Genomic DNA, 18,529 nt, shown 5'->3' on the forward strand with positions numbered 1-18,529 from the left:
CAATACGAAGCTTGGACAGTAGGAAAATAGAAACCAATACAAGTGCGGCTACAGCTACCATGTGTTGGCTACAACTGCACGGCAGCTACCGCCGCCACCAACGGAACAGAAACATGCATGAGTCGACTAATTGACTAACATCCCTCTGCACTCAAGTTGCGCGGATAATTCCATGCAGTGATATGTTTCGTAGCCAGCACATCACTGAAATGCTGTCAAAGAGCTGTGGCCGGTTCAGAGCTCTTCTAAAATGAGGCAATTGCAGCTGTTCTAGACTTCAATCAGTAATTTGTTTCAGAGTAAATCGAGTGCCAGATTTCAAATCCAGTTCACTCGGCACCATATTGTAAGGTTCTGAAGACGGAATCTGGCAAAATAAATTCTACGAAATTTCGAAAGCTCTAGTCCCCCGACTCAACTAATACATTCAGTAACTACGGGACCGGTTTCAGCTACTACGAAACACGATCGACTAAAATCCTTTACATAAGCGGTCGGTCGAAGCCCGAGCGGTGGCCGCGGCGGGAGAAACGGTGGCGCCATCTGGTGCGGCAGCGGTGGCGCCATCTGCGTGGACAGCCAGCGCGGCGGCGGAGGCGGTGCCGAAACCCAGGCTCGGCACCAAGTGACCAGCTGACCGGCGTACACCTGGCGCGCCACGCCCGACCGCGCGCACACCGGGTGCAGCATGGCCAGAGGCGGTGCAGGGCGGGTAAGAGTATAGGCGATAAAACGAGATATTTAGGGTATCAGAAGCTAACCGACCTGCGGCACGTAGTTTCATTTTGGAGAACAGGCTAGCCAATCGTATAACATTTCCCTGAATCAATCAATCCTTGAACAAAGGTCTTATGAAATAAGCGTGCGAGATGAAATATCAACATGCAACATGTCACAAACTAGCACAGGTGGGCTATGCCGTCGCATGTAAAATCACAATATTTTGAAACATGCCATCAAGGACAAAACGCAAAACATCCAAAGCAAGACCACGTCCAGGGAGATTAAATTTATTTTGAAACAATAATTAATGCTAAGACGCAAAACAGCAAGCACAAAAAGCTAAGCGACACAATCAGTCTGTTTCAGATCCAAACAGACCAGACCATGTAATCAGCACGCGACCTTACCTGCATCCCCGGGGAGGGAGGCCTCCGGGCGCAGTCGACGCTGTCACCTGAAAGAAAAGGGCCACAGATTACACGAGAAGTATAGCGGTGTTCGGTGAGTATATGGAATAACATCAGACCAAAAGAGCTGATGGTCAAGCTTCAAGACTGTCATTATCGTACCCCGAATGGCCAGGGACAGTAAAATAACTTGTCCTCCGCGACGTTGTAAGGGTACGTGATCAGCGAACTAAGGTGTTCGGCGAATGACTTCCATCCACCATGGCTGAATGTAATGCCGTGCGACAGTGATAAGAAATGTGACATCTAAGCTGCAGCATCCCATTCCACTTGGTCATCAAAGCCGCCTGGCTTTAACAGTGATATCCCTGCCCTGCCCAAGAAGTCATCGAGTCATCTGAGGACTGAGCTAACCATATTCGAACTTTTCGAAGTCATTGACAGACAGTAAAGCAAGCACCAACACATGTCATATATAATCATAAGCTGGCCTGCTGTGACAATCAGCTAGGCAGTCAGCTTATCCACTCAGTGTTCCCCGCTCCGCTTACCGTGAGGACCCGGCACGGGAACCGGCGGCGGCGGCGGACCGCGGGCGGACGGCTGGGGCTCGGGAGCGCCACCGGCCGCCTGCGGTCGTCCGTCGCCCGAGCCCCCGTTCGAGTCGCAGCCAGTGGTGAACTCTCGGAGGAGATGGATGGACCGCTGGGCGCCTGTGGAAACCGACGGGTCGGTTACAAAGTGGCGTTCAGAGAGCTAACCGGTGAATATTAGTCCCACACTTTACTTGGAGACTCCTTTTGAAGGAAACCATAACCGATAAGCACAGCAACAGCTGAGTAACAGACCATGCAGAAGAGGTCAGCTGGCCTATAGCCTTCATGGCTCAAAAGTTACTAAAGCAAGATATGTGAAGTAACCAGAAATAGCCTATGGCCTGGGGTCTATCTAGGAGAGTTACTACGACAGAAATTATCCTATATAAAAGTGCCGATCCGACAATCTGCCAGCAACGTAACTCATAAGTGCCAAAACATTATAAAAAGAAAACAATGATGCCCGGATCAACGCTCAACAAACGGATCTTTGCCCATCCAGTCTTCAACAGACCGCCTCCTTAACTTCACTAACCGCCTTTCCTTCCCCAACTGACCCGCTCCAACTAACCTCGTCCACGCAGAGTGACGGTATCATCCAGTGCCTCCAGCAGCGCCGGGGTACTATGATAGCCAAACTGAGCCGGCCGTGCCGCCACGCCAAACTCTGCCAGAAACGCGGCGTGGAATCCGGCGAGCTGCAGTCTCCCACCGTGTCGGCGGAGGAGTCGGACCACGTCCCTGGCCAGTAGTTGGAGAGGGAGTAGACGGACGTGGCGGGCGGATGGCGGGGAGCCCTCCACCTGCGGCACGGCACACAGACAGGGTACAGCAATGTTACATCTAAATGCACGGTTTTATTTTTATTGGAGCCTGGATGCAGTGGGGTGTACGGGAACTTCTTCAGGGAATCGCTCTATTTTTCCACAAAAGATGTTCGACTCTGATCACGATGCCCTTCGGAAGCAGCTTAAGACATTGAGTCGACATTTAAGTGTATTATCCAATCCTTCAGACACCGAAAGGGCAGCCCAGGGTCTGTATAAACATTAAAGAGGCCATTATTACCTTGAGCACGTGCTGCAGCTCGGCAGTGAGGGTGTCCAGACTGAGCGGCTGCTGGTATCGACAGGCGTACTGTTCCAGCAGACGGTCCAGCGGCATACAACCCTGGGGCTGAGGGAGGGGAGCGGGCGGACAGTTCGGTCAAGTCACGTGACAGTCCTGGGGAGCAAAATGAACATCTCGTCAAGGCGTATGGTAAACCCCGCCTGGTAACGATATGGTCAAGAGTATCGTACACCCCAGCCCTGGGTAGGGGCTATAGGAGCAGACATTCAAATTTGGACATTCAAGGTTCAAACCCAGGACGTGATTGACGTACATTGCTATATATTAGCCACCCCGCCGACACCAGCCGGGCTGTTGTTGTCATTTTCAGTCAACGCACCTGGTCCATGAGCAGCAGCCGCACGTTGAGCGCCGTCTGTTTGAGGTGCTGTCTGTTCACTAGCAGCACGCGCAGACTGTCGGCCGGACCGGTCACACGCACCACGGCACGCAGCTGCGAGAGCTACCGGAAGGGGGGGGGGGCACGTAAGAAACTTAGACAGACGTGTAAGAGACAAATGTTACTACCATACGTGAGCATGGATACCAATCATTACCCACTCGTATTGGGAGCTGGCAAAATATTTATCAGCGATTCAAAAACCTGTACAAGTATCATTCAGCACACGACATAGAGTATCGGGCTTACACAATGTTTTTTAGCGATCATATGCTGCGGGGAACTTAAATCGGGCCAGTCACGAATTCTGAATGATATGGCTCGGAGACCAGCGCGAATATCAAATTGTACATCACGTCCGCATACAGAACGAGGTGGCGGAAACAGAAAATGTGGGCAGCTAGCTGTGCGCGGTGAAATGACGAAACCGAACGGAGGGTGGCAGCCGTACTTACCAGTTCCCTAATGTTGGCGGCTCCGTACATGGCCGGACTGAGTCGGTATCCAAACTCCCGCAGAAACAGCTGACACAGCTCGTCCAGACCCACAGACTCAGACTGCCGGCGGACAACAGAAGGGAAATCATTAAACAGACGCAAAGAGTGCCCGGGAGTTCAATTACAGATGTAACCCGTCCCAACAACACAATATTGGACAGCAGTTCCACAGCACACTGATAAGTTCTCCGATAAGTTCTCTAGATTCTCTAGATAAGTTCACTGATAAGTTCTCCGTGTATCTGACGGAGTCTTTGGACAAAGGGCAAATTGCATCTCTTTCGGCAATTGACACCTCTAAAGCCTTTGACAGCGTCGAGCATGACCGGCTCCTGGAAAAACTCGCGTGGTATGGTATTGAGCAGCACTGGTTCTGTGATTGGCTGAGTGGCCGCAGACAGCGTGTGCGGGATGGTCATGATGTTTTGCCGCTGAGTCATGGTGTGATCCAGGGATCAATTTTAGGACCAATTTTATTTTTATTATTTACAAACGACCTTTCATCTCACATCACTGGTTGTAGGCTCATAATGTACGCGGACGATGTGCAGTTCATCCACACATGTCACCCAAAATATTTTACTAAGCTGAAAGAGCGCATTGAGGAAAGTATAAGGATAGCTGACGCCTGGTTCTCGCAGAACAGAATCCCACCAAAACAGATTTCATGCTGGTGCATGCCCACCAGCGGCGCTCGGTAGGCACGTTTTCCATCGACTTTGACTCATCCACTATTCAACCCTCCCAGTCCATCAAAACATTAGGCGTCGTTGTCGACAAAAACTTGACCTGGGAGGCACACGTGTCAGCTGTAATCAAGCGCTGTTATGCATGCATCTGTGGTTTATCAAAATTTTCGCAAAGACTGACCGAGCCTGTGAAAAAGAGACTTACTGAAGCACTTGTGTTTCCTCATTTAATGTACTGTTTGACTGTGTGGGGGAGCTGCAGCAGGGCCCAGCGGCACCGCATCCAGAAGGTGATAAACCATTGTGTTCGTATTGTGAAGGGTGCCTCGCCGGTATGATCACGTGACCCCCCTCCTGACGGAGCTGGGCTGGCAGCGATTTGACGATCTGTTACATCAGCGTGATTTGGCGGCGATGCACATGATTCTGCACTCGCCTCGTTCGCCTGTGTGCCTGAGAGAGCGTGTGACTTACCGTGAGACCGTGTCAAGCCGTGTCACTCGAGGCACAGCCGACAGACTCTTGGAGCTGCCCAGGGTCCGTACAGAGATTGCTCGTCGCTGCTTTGCATTCCGTGCTGTTTCCGCATGGAACAGCAGCAAGTCGGTATCGCGCGACTCGGCGAGCTCGCGGACTTGTACTCGGCGGGCGCAATGATCGCACCACCAGCCAGCCGATATCTGATGGCTCTCATTTTATTTGTACCTATTTCTACTTTTTATTTTTATACCTACCTTTTATTATGAATGTGAATGTGCATGAATGTGAGTACCATTGTAAAATGTGACGGGTAACCGGAAGAGCCACCACGTGGAGTGTTATAAGAATACATGATTGATTGATTGAAGTTCTACCCTACGCTAGTTGCGTCTGTGTCATTGTATGACGAATACCCATCACGCTTCAAATCCACTACTTCCCAAAGTGTCCAGTAGAAATACAATGTGATACTCTCCTCACTGTAAGACACCTACAGTCTGAGCGACAAAGAACAAACACTGAACAAACAAACAAACAAACAAACAAACAAACAAACAAACAAACAAACAAACAAACAAACAAACAAACAAAGAACAAAGACAAAAAAAACAGAACGACTGAGAGCAACAATGAGCCCTTCACCTGCCCTCACTTCTGCCACACTTACCGCCGCCGTTTGTAGTACTGCAACCAGCTGATCGGAGAGCACTGAGAGCAGTGCCGGTCGGGTGAGCTGAATCAACTTCTCACCGTCCTCGTCCGAGCTCACCTGGCAGAGGTTAAATGGGAGGTTAGATATTTTAATTATTGAGGTCAGACGGATATATGGAGGTGATATGGAGGCAGATGGCTAGAGACCAAACAGGAGCCATAAGGAGTACAGACGGAGTTACATGTAGGCCATAGAGGTCCCAGGTGATGAAATTTAATGTGAAGATAATGAAACGGATTTGGTAGGGCTCATTCAACAGGCATCGACAAGTAACAAGTCTGAAGTCACACAAAATAATCCTACCAAGACAATCCCGATGAAGGATATTCTTAAAACAAAATTCATCGATAGATCACTGCCAACTCAAATCAAACCACATCATCCCGCCTTCTTCCAAACATTAACAAACCTGCACCGTTTCTGGCACAGCCTCAAACAGCTCAGCCAGCTTGCCGAACCCGTAGTCAGAGACCCGGCACTGTCTGCCAAAGTGATGGTGGTAGGCCGGGATGAACTTGTTGAACTGCATCTGACAGAAGGGCACGTGACGCAGCAGCTCCTTCACCTGGTGAACATGGTGGAGGGTCACGTGATCAGTGGTCATTACACACGGTTAGCAATACCGTATGGGAACAGGGATAAAGCACATAAGGAACGAAATTCTCTAAATCTAAGCAAATGATGAGGTGAGATGTTCACCTTAAATCAATTGAAGCATAAAGGGTGCGGTTCATACAATTTATCGGTTTTATTGAAACAATGCACCATAATTCGACTTCCTACTCCTGCCCGACTGGAGCCTACCGCAGCAGTAGTCAGCCGGCAGCCTATCAGTCGGCTGTGTACTGTCACCGCACCGTTCGGTGTCTCACCTCAGTGGCGAAGTGTTTGGTTTTCTGCATCTCTTCTGGCGTCTGTTCACGGCGAGGGATGGCCACCTTCAGTTCGCCCTCGTGTTTGTATACCACCACGCTCTCACCTGAAACACGGGGAAAAGGTGAGTTCATACATAGGTAACCACAATATCATAAGAAAAAAACATAACTGAATAAAGGCGAGTTCAATACAGCAAACTCATTAAAAAATATTATCTAGTCACTTTTCAAAATAGTGCTAAATAGTGCATCAAGAAGCCAGCGTCATTGTGTCAGACAAGCATTTCTCATTCCTTTCTTACCGGTGTCCACATATCACTAAATCCAATAAATAGTTACCATTTGATCATTGTGATCAATTAATAACTGTCAACACCGCCCAAAAATTGCCCTCGTCGCCCCATCACCCACCGTTGACTGTCCTCAGCAGCGTGTGCAGCCGGGTCGCTCCATAGTCCCACACGGCGAACTCCCTGCCGAGCACCTGACCGAACGCCTCGGGCAGGGCGGCCACCGACAGCTGCTTGCTGTGTTGGGCCTTCAGGACGCGCAGGAGGTCAGAGGCGAACCGGCGCTGCTGGGCGCGGGGCGTGAGAGTGATGACACGCCGGTGACCGCACCCCAGCACCTGGGGGGGGGGGGGACGGGGAGAGGGGGTCAGAGGTGGGAAGGCACAAATTTTAGTTTATATGCCTTATTGACATATAATACTCGCATTATCAAACTGATGTTGCCACTTTGTAGTTCCAATGCAATAACAGAAGAACGAGTAGTCAGATGTTTGAAATTTTGTGCGATACATTAATGGAAAATAAGTCACATACAACCAGCGAAAATTTAAAGTAGGTATCTAGAGCATAAGTAACGTTGTCAGGGAAGCCTCAAAATTCAGAACGTTTCTATGGGGGAAGACAGCCGGTACACAGCTCAAAATACCGCCAAGGACGGCCAGCTAACAATGAACGGTATCCATAGCTACACCACCCGGCACTATCCCTACTACCGCATCGCCGACAAAGGATGGCAGGTGAAAATGCTGGGGTACAAACAACCACTGGCAACTTTGCCTCATGCACGACAAGTGTATTTGATAGTGACAACGTTGAAAGGAGGGTGGATGTTTAGTGCCACCCTCCCACTTGTTGAAAGAAGACATGAATAGAAAAAAGCACATTTAATTGCATCATTTGGTAGCTCGTGTGACCCGACCAAAAAGTGGCCGAGATGAATGCATGACGATACATTAAAATGTAATATAAATATACATTATATATAAATATCGTATGTTGTCCGTAAGGAAACAACTTTCAGCCAACACGAAGCTGGCTACTTTGCCCCGTCAACTTTACCCCAAGCTTACCGTTCGAGACAAAAATATTCAAGCCCATCTGTATAAAATGCATTGAAATTCGTGAACGACATCTACGATAACCACACAATGCATGATGGAGAGCTGAAAATTGAAATAAAATTCAAAACGGTTGATAAAAACATATTTAAAACCGTTCAAATAGTTTGTAATCTGGCAAGCCTTTTCTGAGTTTTCGTGTATCGTACAACAATGGCGACGGGCCGAACCCCCCCCCCCCCCCCCCACTGGCTCATGCGAACGACCGCAAAGAGAAGCATAACTGACAACCATAAATAGGGGCTGACGCCAGATGTGAAGGGCTAAAAGGATGGGTGGCCGCAGAGCCCCCGGGTGGCCGCGATAGAGTGTTGTAATGTTGCCGATGTTGCCGTTCTGTACCAATGCCATGTTCCATGTTCCCTGGGTGGCCGCGTTGTAATGTTGCTGTAATGTTGCCGATGTTGCCGTTCTGTACCAACTCCATGTTCCATGTTCCCCGGGTGGCCGCGTTGTAATGTTGTTGTAATGTTGCCGATGTTGCCATTCTGTACGAGTTGCATGTTCCATGTTCCCTGGGTGGCCGCGTTGTAATGTTGTAATGTTGCCGATGTTGCCGTTCTGTACTAACTCCATGTTCCATGTTCCCTGGGTGGCCGCGTTGTAATGTTGCTGTAATGTTGTTGTAATGTTGCCGTTCTGTACCAGTTGCATGTTCCATGTTCACAGCCGTTGGCAGTGTGATCTGTACCGCTGTCAGGTCAGCTGATTGGTAGGAAACAGATTGAGGTAAAAACTCTACGACGTAGAAGACAAAGCAAAAATGCGTCATACATCGCCATAAAATACCGTTTATTATATCAAACAGTGAACGGAGGACAGTTCTCGCGTCGCCTGGTGTTAGGCACTGGCTGCAGCCACGCTCCACCATTGGAGACTGCAGCGCCTGAAACCTTGGTTACGGACAAATTCTGAAGCTCTGTGCCACATGGCATGCTACTACGAGACTAAAATTTCCCTGTTAATGTTTCCTCAACAATACATATTACCTGCGCGGGTTGTGCATTATATTTGGAAGTTTTTACACGCCTTATTATTTATACACAAACGCATTAAAACTACATTATAATAACACATGAGTACGCTTACAGATGATTCGTAGCTTTCTGCGTAGTTAGTTAACACTTAAGTGACCCCATTCTGTTTGACAGCCTCTAAGCTCCGTGATTAACGCAAAGGTCCTAGTGTCTTCGAGATAAAATAGCATGCAGGTAGGCTACGACACAAATATGCAAAGCACGTCAAAATGAATCATGATAGAGAAAGCATGGATGTGCTGCGGAATGTTAAAGAACGACTCCAATAGTTACCCGATTCTGGCAGCTTATGATGGACGGATTTTCATTTCAGCACTTTTAAGGGAATACCGGCCACCTCTCCAAGTATTCCATATTAAACCTCCCCACTTGGCATCATTATTTTCTCTTGGCATATAGACGCCATTCAAGTTTGAATAATAGCAATAGTTAAACCACCAGCCACAGTTAATGTATTGGGCGCAGTTTTTACCAAAGGCACTGTCCTGGTCCTTGTCCCTGGTCGAAAACTGCTGCCCGAAGTGATGACTCATGTTGTCTCCAGCATTTCCTGTGTAGCTCCCACCAGTTATACGATATCCGTCAAACTCTGACGAAATTCTGAAGTTCTCATACCTGGCGTATCTCTTCTCTCCGTCAAAATCTCCCAGATCGACGCGCAGCTCGTATCTCCTGTCCGGCGTCCCAGTGAGCAGCCACAGCTTCTCTAGCCCCCACCAGAATTCTCCTGCGAGGTCTCCGAAGCCGTCCTTGTACTCGGTCCAGTTCCGATAGAAGTCCTCCCTTGGCAGAATGTCTTCGCGTCGCTGAAACACGGTCCAACCGCCGCCGTCCGTTTCCATATCACAGAATACCTCCACCGGGCTCCTGCGGCCCCACTCGGGATGAAGAGTGTAGACCCCACTGGGGTAACCGCTTGGCAGTTCGCTGCAGTCTCGTGGCCCGGTGGTCGCGTTCTGCTGTATCTCTGCCAGCTCTTCCAGTCGTGTGCCGAACGAGTCCAGCCGGGAGGTAACCGAGTCTAGCGCAGTGTGGAGCTCAGAATGCAGATGTCCGAGACTGCTGTTGGATGAAGTAAGCTGAGAGCCGAGCTCCGCCTCCATTGAGTCGAGTTGAGACGTGACTTGCTGAAACTGAGATTCCAATGTCTCCGGAGTAGAATCAAGCCAGGCATTGACAGACAGACTTTGAGACTCCAGAGCATCTTGCATGGAATCAAGCCGGGCAGTGACGAGCTGAAATTGAGACTCTATGGCCTCCTGGGTGGAATCAAGCCGTGCATTAGTTGACTTAGATTGAGAGTCAAACGTAGCTTGAACAGCATCAAGTCGAGCACTGGCCGATTCCGCCTGAGTGTCACGGCTGCTTAACCTGCTCAAGATGTCGCCCAGCAGCTCGCGCTGGCTGCGGAGCTCGGCGGAGATGGGGTCCACAGCCTCTCTCACCGCACGGTTGACGAGCGCCAGCAGATCATCCAGCGCGTCGTTGGTGCCAGCACCGGCGTCGTCGGCTAGCGCGCACGGGAAGACGGCGCAGAGCACCGCCAGCAGGCAGACGGAGCTGCTGAGCGGTCGGGCGGCCATGCTGCACTGGATAGCCCGGCAGTAGACGGGCCGGGGTGCACCGTCCGCCTCCGAGCCGGGGAGCTAACTGCTGACCGGCGGCTGGAGCGGGTTGGAGAACATCTCTCCCCGGAATCCCGGTAGGGTGTTGTTTATCGTTCGGCCCTGGCATGCAGAAGGGTGGCTCCGTGGGCGGCCTGCTCTCGATTTGTTTACATTCCAAACGGCTGCAGCACGGCGAAATACCAGATCATTCGGTAAACGACTGGTCAAGCCAGGTTGTTGAACACCATCAATACTTTTTCATAGCTCCATTTTATTGATGGGAAGCAGACGGCAAACTCGATAACACTAAAACCGTCAATACAATCAGTAGATGTAGAATATTTACTTTGTATCTTGCCCGTCAGTGCTTCCAGTTTTCATAGAAATGCTCTCGAGCGTATAGGAAGTTATAGTATGTATACGCAGACACGTCCGTCAATAAATTTACGTTTTAAATAATTCTGTTCTTTAGTTTTGCCAGACTAGGTATGTATGTATGTATGTATGTATGTATGTATTCATCTAAAATCCGTCCACATGATGGCTTTTCGGGATTTGCGTCAATACAAGATAGCACACTCATAAAACGACAGAATAAAACGTGACATTAGAGCAGACACTCGCCATATTCATAAAATACATAAAAAGGTGAAGGTTTAAAATGTGAGGCTAAAAGCGAAGACTTCGCACATTGTGTTGCATGAAAATTAAACACAAAATGAATGCACTGAGTGACGAATAGTAGCGAGAGATCTATGGTACTTTCTATTGAATAGCGCGTTTGAGTTCTCGGGCAGATCTGATGTTGGTGACAGTTGGTGACAACATGTTCCACGTTGCCGCGGCACGATATCGAAATCCGCGCTGGGTGCCGACCAGCCGGCACCGCGGCAGTTCAAGGCGGCCCGCCTCGGTGGAACGGGTGGAGCGGTGGGAGACAGCCGATCGGGCCACGAACATAGATCGGACTGCTGGTGGTCCGAGCTCCTGGGTCAGGAGCTTGTGAAGTTTGATGGCGTCCTTCATCTCGACCAACCGCTCCACCCGCTCCCATCCCAGAGCCCGGAGCGTCGGGCCAATCCTGTCCGTCCGCCGTGCCCCCGTTACCACCCGCGCAGCGAAGTTGATAGTTTTTTGGATCCTGAAAAGTTGATTTTTGCTGGCTCCACCCCAAACCGAAAGACAGTAGGTGATGTATGGGAAGACGTGAATGTTGATAAGTTTTTGTAGTACGTCTTGGGGGAAGTGGTGCCGAAAACGATAGAGGGAGATGAGAAGACAGTTACATTTCTGAACAACGTGACCAACATGTTTCTCCCAAGACAGGACTGGGTCGAGGACGACTCCCAGCATGCGGAGGGAGCCAGAGGGTGTCACTGAGACGTCGTCAATGACGATGTTGAAGTCCTCCGTTTTCTGAATGTTTTGACGAGAGCCAATCATGATAAATTCGGTTTTTTGAGGGTTCATTTTGAGTGAGTTTGAACGGTACCAATTTTGCATGATCGAAAGAGTGTTTTCAAGCCGTGCTTTAAGAGCGATTAAATTTTGAGGTTCAGGCTTAGCCCGGTCCAACAAGTGAATGTCGTCGGCGTAGATGACGGGTTCGACGTCAAGGTGAGACGGTAGGTCGTTGCAGAAAAGACTGAACAGGATCGGCCCGATTATGGATCCCTGTGGCACGCCGTGGGAGACTGCAACCGGGGTGGCGCTACCACCCCGGACCACTTGGCTACGTCCGCCCAGGTAGCTGGCAAACTACGAGGGATCCACTCCATACCACCCCAGTTTGCACAGGAGGGCACCGTGGTCGACGCTGTCGAACGCCTTGCTCAAGTCAGCAGCGATGAGAGCTGATACGAAGCCGGAGTCGATGTTTTGAGCAATGCAGTCGACAGCATCGAGCACGGCGTCCTCGGTGGAGTGGCAGCGGCGGTATGCGTACTGTCGTTTGTAGAGAAGATTTGTGCGTGAAATGTAGACAGAAAGCTGATTGGAGACAACTTTCTCCATGATTTTTGACAAGTGTGACAATAGGTAACTAGGTAACTATAAAGCAGCAATCATTTTTCAGCAGCTTCTTGTTGTGTTCGATGCTGTATCTCATTCTGTTTCCACTTGCTGGTTAAAACAAAAAGAGTTGGCTCCTTAACTTTACCCATCAAGAAGCAATTGTGCTTCAATTCAATTTGTTCCACACCCGATGTGCTTACCATGTAAGGTCCGCGGATGCAGGCTAAGTGCACATTTATTTAATTTGCTCAGTCCCTTCGACCCCTTTCTCCAGTTGGAAAGCCGCATCGCTCTTCTGTCGCTTTCCCAACAGAGAGACCTACGGGCTACGCAATACCTTCCTCAGCGATAACCCTCTCCACCTATCCAGTGAACTTCCCCACCCCCCTCACCCCTGACCTACTAACCTGGACGATATGTGGCAGGGCGTCAAACAGATCGGCCAGCCGTGTGAAGCCGTAGTCGGAGACCCGACACTGGCGACCAAAGTGATGGTGGTAGGCCGGGATGAACCTGTGACACCGAGACAACATTGAGCCAATGTCACTCAGTGATACGGCGAGACTATTCAACACGAATTGGACCACCACATTCATTCGGTCGATAAGATCGACGAGGAAGCTGATATACATTATACAATATAGATGTAGCAAATGAGTGGAAATTACAAAACCGGTCTCATTGCACCGTAAAAAGCGACGGGACTTCTTCTATTTCAATATTTGAATGCAGTACCATACCAGGAATGGTAGTCGCTTCCCACCTACCGGTTCACAAACGAGCTCATTTATAGGCAGTTTGACTTTTGGTGTCACAACGCTCGTCATTAACCGCCCACCAGTTCCCCGTTTTATCACGCACCTGTTGAAGGGCATCCTGGCGCGCGGCGCGGCCCGCAGCAGGTCCACCACCTCGCGGGAGAACATGACCACCTTCTGCTGCAGGGCAGGGTTCACGGGCGCCGGCTCCTCTGAGATAGAACGGCGGCAGGGCGTCAGACAGGTGGTCATATTAGGTCACAATGGTAATATGGTTGTAATTAGTCACACAGTCAAAATGTGCAACAAGGCCAAAAATACAAAGCACAGTCATATTAAAAATGTAGTATACATTACATAAGTAACATGACAAAAGCATGAAGGCATGGTCGAAATACGGATCGTTTGTTTATTGGGGCTTTAGGGCGCGCCGAGTACAAGGTCATTTTGCGCCCATCGAAACACGGATCCCGGTCAATTAAATATGAATGATAGCAATTAGCATGATAGCATTAGTTAGAGCAAGGTCACATGTCATCAAAGGCGAGACTTATTCGCTCCCACTGCACACACAAGACACCGGCTCAGAGACAAAATCTCACTAAAGACGTAATCTAGCATATAATTTTCAAAAAACACGAACATACAACCAGCCCCCAAACAAAACAACGTATCTCTCCCACCCCTCCACTCACCTTCGGGCGCATCCCGTGCCCACACGACCGCCTTGTCCTGACTACGGGTCACTACCCGCACCTCAGGCAGCCACGTCAGTAGGTGCTCCAGGCAGACTGCGTTCGGTTCCAGACGCAGGCGGGACAGGCCCGGGTCGTGAAACTCCGCAGAGTAACAGTCCAGCAGGCTGTGGGGGCAGAGGGGGGCGTCGAAGGTCAGGTCAGGTCATTGATCACGGGATAGGCCTGGTCGTGAAACTCGGCAGAATAACAGTCCAGCAGATTGTAAGGAGGGGCAGCGGTCAGTATTCACGGGTTACGGACAACGGGCCAGGTTCGAGAAATATTTGTGCTATCAATGCAGCTAGTTACAGGCTTTTAAAGGCCAGACTGGGTAAGTGTAAATGGATGAGATGATGTGTAAACAATGCAGCAGGTTTCTCAACTGGTGAATGAATCTAGTCTGAGCACCACGTTATCCAAATTTTCAGAAGTGACAGAATGCGATGCAACAATGCAGCACATCATCCGAGGAAGTCGCTGCTCAATCATGTTATAACCTAATTCACCTCAGCCTCTACCTTCGCTTCCAGTCATTCCATCGCCCTTCTCAGACCTTTTACCGCTATCCTCCAGCCACGTAATCTCCCAGTCCCAGCCCTCAACCTCCGGCCTCCTCCCCCTCCCCCCCCACACACAAACACATGCCTGGACAACAAGCACACATACCTGGACAGGAAGAGCACGCCATCATGCGAGTTCAACAGTCGGTAGATGATGGGTTCTAGTTCCTCCAGCTGAATCTCACTGTTGGGAAGGACGCTTGGATCGTCTCGCTCGGCCCAGCCGACGGTGGCGCCGCGCTGCGGCGGGTGCCGCAAACAGGCGGAGCCGGCTGCCGGCCTACCCGACACGCCCTGTCGAACATACCAGTATTGAAGTAATTGTTACAGCAGAAAATATAGGTGAAAATTGAAATGATGTTGGCCCCGACGACGCATGAAGTGATCATTGCACAAAAACCTATCGCACTGGGCAGGTAAAAGCACACAAGAAAACAGTTATAGCTACAGGTATTCTAACGACATCGCTATCATCTGAACGGTAACATCTGATATAACATCTGCCTTTTAACCTAATTGAATCACTGACTGTCTCCCCACCCGTAGCACTGACCAGGTCCTGTGTTTTCAGTGCCGGGTTCAGCTGGATCACCCGACCGCTGCTGCTGTCCACCACTGTGATTGTTTCCCGCATCCTGTCGGTACATACCACGTCAGTCTTATCAGTCAGTCACTCCCAATATTTTAGCGAAGTGAGACGATTGTTTGAGTTAACTGGGCCTGTCGTCCGGTAAACAAAGTGCATGACAAATCTGTTAGTGGCATCACTGGTCATGTTCGACTGAGAGTTTTCGGAATTAACGAAAGCCTGAAGATGCAGCATTCACTCGTGCGGAGGCGGAGACCGTCTCAAAACTGGCCTTATTTGCTTTTCAAAAAAAAAAACTAAAGAAAGCATAAATGCCGTTCTTGAAAAATATCAAAGAGATCGAAGCTATCTTCCATATTTCTGTATGTAAAATCCATTTAAAACCACATTGAAATATAGGCTGTAGCTTGAATGTTACGAGCAACGTGTATAAAAGGACGGGAACAATCATAAACAGCCACGTATTAGTCACAAGAAAGCAGAGAGGCGCCTGAAAAGCAAAGCTTGTAATAGGCAGCAAAAGAGCAAGGATCCCTGCCACCATACGGCAGCGAGAGACAGTCACCCAAGTCAGCAACAGCTGAAGTCCTGTGAAACACAAATCGAGCATCTGCAAAGCTACGGATTAGCACCAAGCTCTAAAACCTCTCAGCCACCTCGCCCCAAGCAGGAGCGACGCACCGTGACTACCCCGCGGATCAGAATGTATATCGAGCATAGACGCGGCTGTTTCCAGCCTTCCACCGAGCCGGCAGAAAAAAAGCGCATTTCACCAAATGGTTATGAAGCACCCAGCATCTCACAGCGAAGTAGACCAACAGAGCTTTGAGGTGTCATGAATCATCGAAAAACACTCAGCGGCCTAATACATAAAGCGGATACAGCGAGAAGCATCCAAAGTCCTGCGAAGAGACTCGATGTATGCATCGTATCGAGTAGAATGATGTGATGTAACGCATCGAGAAGAAGTAAAAAGCACTCTGAAGCGGCCAGATGCCAACAAGACACATAAGCAGCCCTGCCAAGCAAACAGGCGCAATGTCAAGTACCCTGTAAAGAGGCCTAAAGCAGCGAGAGCCATTATACAGTGTCAGCATGACGTGTATTGTGGATGTGTCTTGTCTGACCTGAAGAGGTCTGCGATGCTGACTGTGCTGTGAAAACGCTGTTCGTACAGCTCCATGAACTTCACCAGCGGCAGCTGGCCGGACGGCACGTCGTTCAGCAGACGAATCACCTGCGCCCTAACAACGCCAGAGCCAATCAGAGGCAGCGGGACGGGACAGACGGCCAATCAGAGCGTGGGGACGACACAGACGGCCATTCAGAGGCCCGGGACGGGACAAAGATCCAATCAGAGGCGGGAGATGGCACAGGCGGCCAATGAGAGGCCGCGAGACGACACAGATAGCCAATCTGAGGCCCGGAACGCGACAGGGCAAATCAACGAACACTTATACAATCACGCCAAGGCAACCTCTTAAGTACCAGTATGACTCATCCATACGAATAGCTTTCACCACGGTTAAGCAACTCCAACACAGAATATATTTGTTCCACCCATCCCACTCCAACTCACACACATATACATAAACACATAGTATGCTCCGTAAAACTGCATACTCTACCCTCACAGCTACTCATTCTCCCATTCCCTTCGACTAATGAACGTCAGTCACAGCCTGGCACTCCTACTTACCGTATCTTGTACGGCCGCTCTGGTTTGTCAACCCTCGCGTAGGACAGCATGATGCGCTTGTTACCGATGACTGCTCGGTGCATCTCTGCTATGAGAGCCTGTGAGTCGAACTGGGTGGGTACGACCACACTGGCCACCATGGAACCGTCGGATTGGCAGTAGACCGAGAGAGACTCCACCTGAAGAGAAAATATGGGGGGGGGGAGGGCGGGGTTATCGTCGAGCTACATTGGCAGCGTTATAGTGAAGCAGATCTGCTGATGCCCGAAGCGGTAGAGGGACAGCTTTAGACGTGGACTAAACTGGTAAATGGGAAGATTGCGAGGGCATCAAATCAAACCCACAACCCACCCTTCCATATTCAAACATTAAAAAATAATATAGAGCTAGTATAAATACGATACAAATCTTGTAACAACTACAAAACAAGGTCAAACAAACTGCCTTTTTCACAGTAACATTGGAATTACACAGAAGCGTCCAAAAGTTCACCCTATCCAAGTCAGCCTGCTTTGACATTTTCCTTCAGTACTTACTATTCCCAATTGTATCGTCCCTTTAAAGTGGATGCCAGTTCCACCAGTAAATACCTTAGTGTGTCTGCTGGCCAACTCCAATAGCAACTTCTCCATATCTCTCGGGTGTCTACTCGAGTCCAGGTTGGTCACAGTCAGCTCCACGGGACCGTCCAGACCTCCGGAGCTGCCGCCCACGGCCGGGGAGCCGCTGCGCGCCCGGCCGCCCCCGCCCCCGCCCACCGGACTGGCGCCCAACGGCCGGGCGGGTGGGGGAGGCGGCACGTCCATGCGGCCCACTGAAACGAGGGGCGAGGAGGAGGTCAGGCAGTTAAATAAAAGAAGGAAGGATGTGTTAGTAAAAGCAGATTAGGAAAGTGAAGACAGCAGAGGATTAAAAAAGAGAGGGCACGGATAATTACAAGGACAGCACTACAGGGGGACGCAGTCTAGAAAGCAAGGCTTGATTCGGACAGTCAGGGCCGCAGGGAAGAGCTTTACACGAAACGTAAACTGCCTTCAGCTCTTCACACGTAAACCAATGGGCTGGGCGACATATCCCGTCGACGAATAGCGTGCTGCACGTAACAACTGAGTGAAATAGAAAAGTAAGATCCCGTACTGAACCAACCGGCGCTTCTCGCAACGAGCACATTCCCGATTGTCTGGACAATACGCGCCCAAAGCAGTTAGCCAAGACCCCCTTCCGCGCGTCAAGGCGAGTTTGTCCCGGTCAGCTTTCCTTCCTCACCTCTGGGAGAGCCGTACGGCGTGTCACCAGCGCCGACTGGCGGACGACTCTGGAACCTCTGGTCGTAGAGGTCCCCGCGCCGCGGCGCTGGTGTTCGGTCAGGATTCCGAGGGGACGCATCGGTGCTGGGAGAACTGCCCAGGCTGCGACAAACGAGAGTGTGAATAAATAAGAACTATTCAATAACACCGTTGACTTCTATAGGAAGAAAACAACGGTAAGAGCACGGTGACTATAAGGTAAGAGTAGCTGTATCTGTATGGAGCAACGCTGCAAGTCTGAAGTGAGGAGAATCAAACGAACAATAACGAACGAAAACTGGTTGCTGACGCTCGAAGCTAAGCATATGCCTCGATTTCCTCGCAG

At 50.0% G+C, this 18,529-nt stretch overlaps 2 protein-coding genes across 2 annotated transcripts in view; both read right to left on the reverse strand.

Annotated features, from left to right (window-relative positions):
* Window positions 1-18,529, reverse strand: part of LOC122372183 (meiosis regulator and mRNA stability factor 1-like) — a 33,573-nt gene that overhangs the window by 3,640 nt on the left and 11,404 nt on the right. Inside the window, exons 9-27 of the mRNA XM_043349085.1 lie at window positions 18,164-18,306; window positions 17,488-17,711; window positions 16,898-17,076; window positions 16,326-16,442; window positions 15,163-15,244; window positions 14,716-14,903; window positions 14,008-14,174; window positions 13,416-13,524; window positions 12,962-13,067; window positions 6,901-7,117; window positions 6,487-6,593; window positions 6,024-6,179; window positions 5,570-5,671; window positions 3,692-3,793; window positions 3,177-3,299; window positions 2,795-2,902; window positions 2,298-2,529; window positions 1,682-1,843; window positions 1,131-1,177 (exon numbers count right to left, since the gene is read on the reverse strand). Of these exons, the coding sequence (XP_043205020.1) occupies window positions 1,131-1,177; window positions 1,682-1,843; window positions 2,298-2,529; window positions 2,795-2,902; window positions 3,177-3,299; window positions 3,692-3,793; window positions 5,570-5,671; window positions 6,024-6,179; window positions 6,487-6,593; window positions 6,901-7,117; window positions 12,962-13,067; window positions 13,416-13,524; window positions 14,008-14,174; window positions 14,716-14,903; window positions 15,163-15,244; window positions 16,326-16,442; window positions 16,898-17,076; window positions 17,488-17,711; window positions 18,164-18,306 (2,671 nt within the window). The remainder of the gene's footprint in view (window positions 1-1,130; window positions 1,178-1,681; window positions 1,844-2,297; window positions 2,530-2,794; window positions 2,903-3,176; window positions 3,300-3,691; window positions 3,794-5,569; window positions 5,672-6,023; window positions 6,180-6,486; window positions 6,594-6,900; window positions 7,118-12,961; window positions 13,068-13,415; window positions 13,525-14,007; window positions 14,175-14,715; window positions 14,904-15,162; window positions 15,245-16,325; window positions 16,443-16,897; window positions 17,077-17,487; window positions 17,712-18,163; window positions 18,307-18,529) is intronic.
* LOC122372184 (techylectin-5A-like) lies at window positions 8,674-11,325 on the reverse strand. Its single transcript, XM_043349087.1, has one exon. It carries the CDS (start codon window positions 10,515-10,517, stop codon window positions 9,222-9,224), a length of 1,296 nt encoding a protein of 431 aa, XP_043205022.1. The 5' UTR covers window positions 10,518-11,325; the 3' UTR covers window positions 8,674-9,221.

Source organism: Amphibalanus amphitrite, unplaced genomic scaffold, assembly GCF_019059575.1.
Source record: "Amphibalanus amphitrite isolate SeventyFive unplaced genomic scaffold, NRLGWU_Aamphi_draft 001327F_arrow, whole genome shotgun sequence".
NCBI lineage: Eukaryota > Metazoa > Arthropoda > Thecostraca > Balanomorpha > Balanidae > Amphibalanus > Amphibalanus amphitrite.

What these genes read in the sequence shown, in the direction of transcription:
- LOC122372184 (XM_043349087.1), bottom strand. Translation starts at nt 10,517, where the DNA reads ATGGCCGCCCGACCGCTCAGCAGCTCCGTCTGCCTGCTGGCGGTGCTC.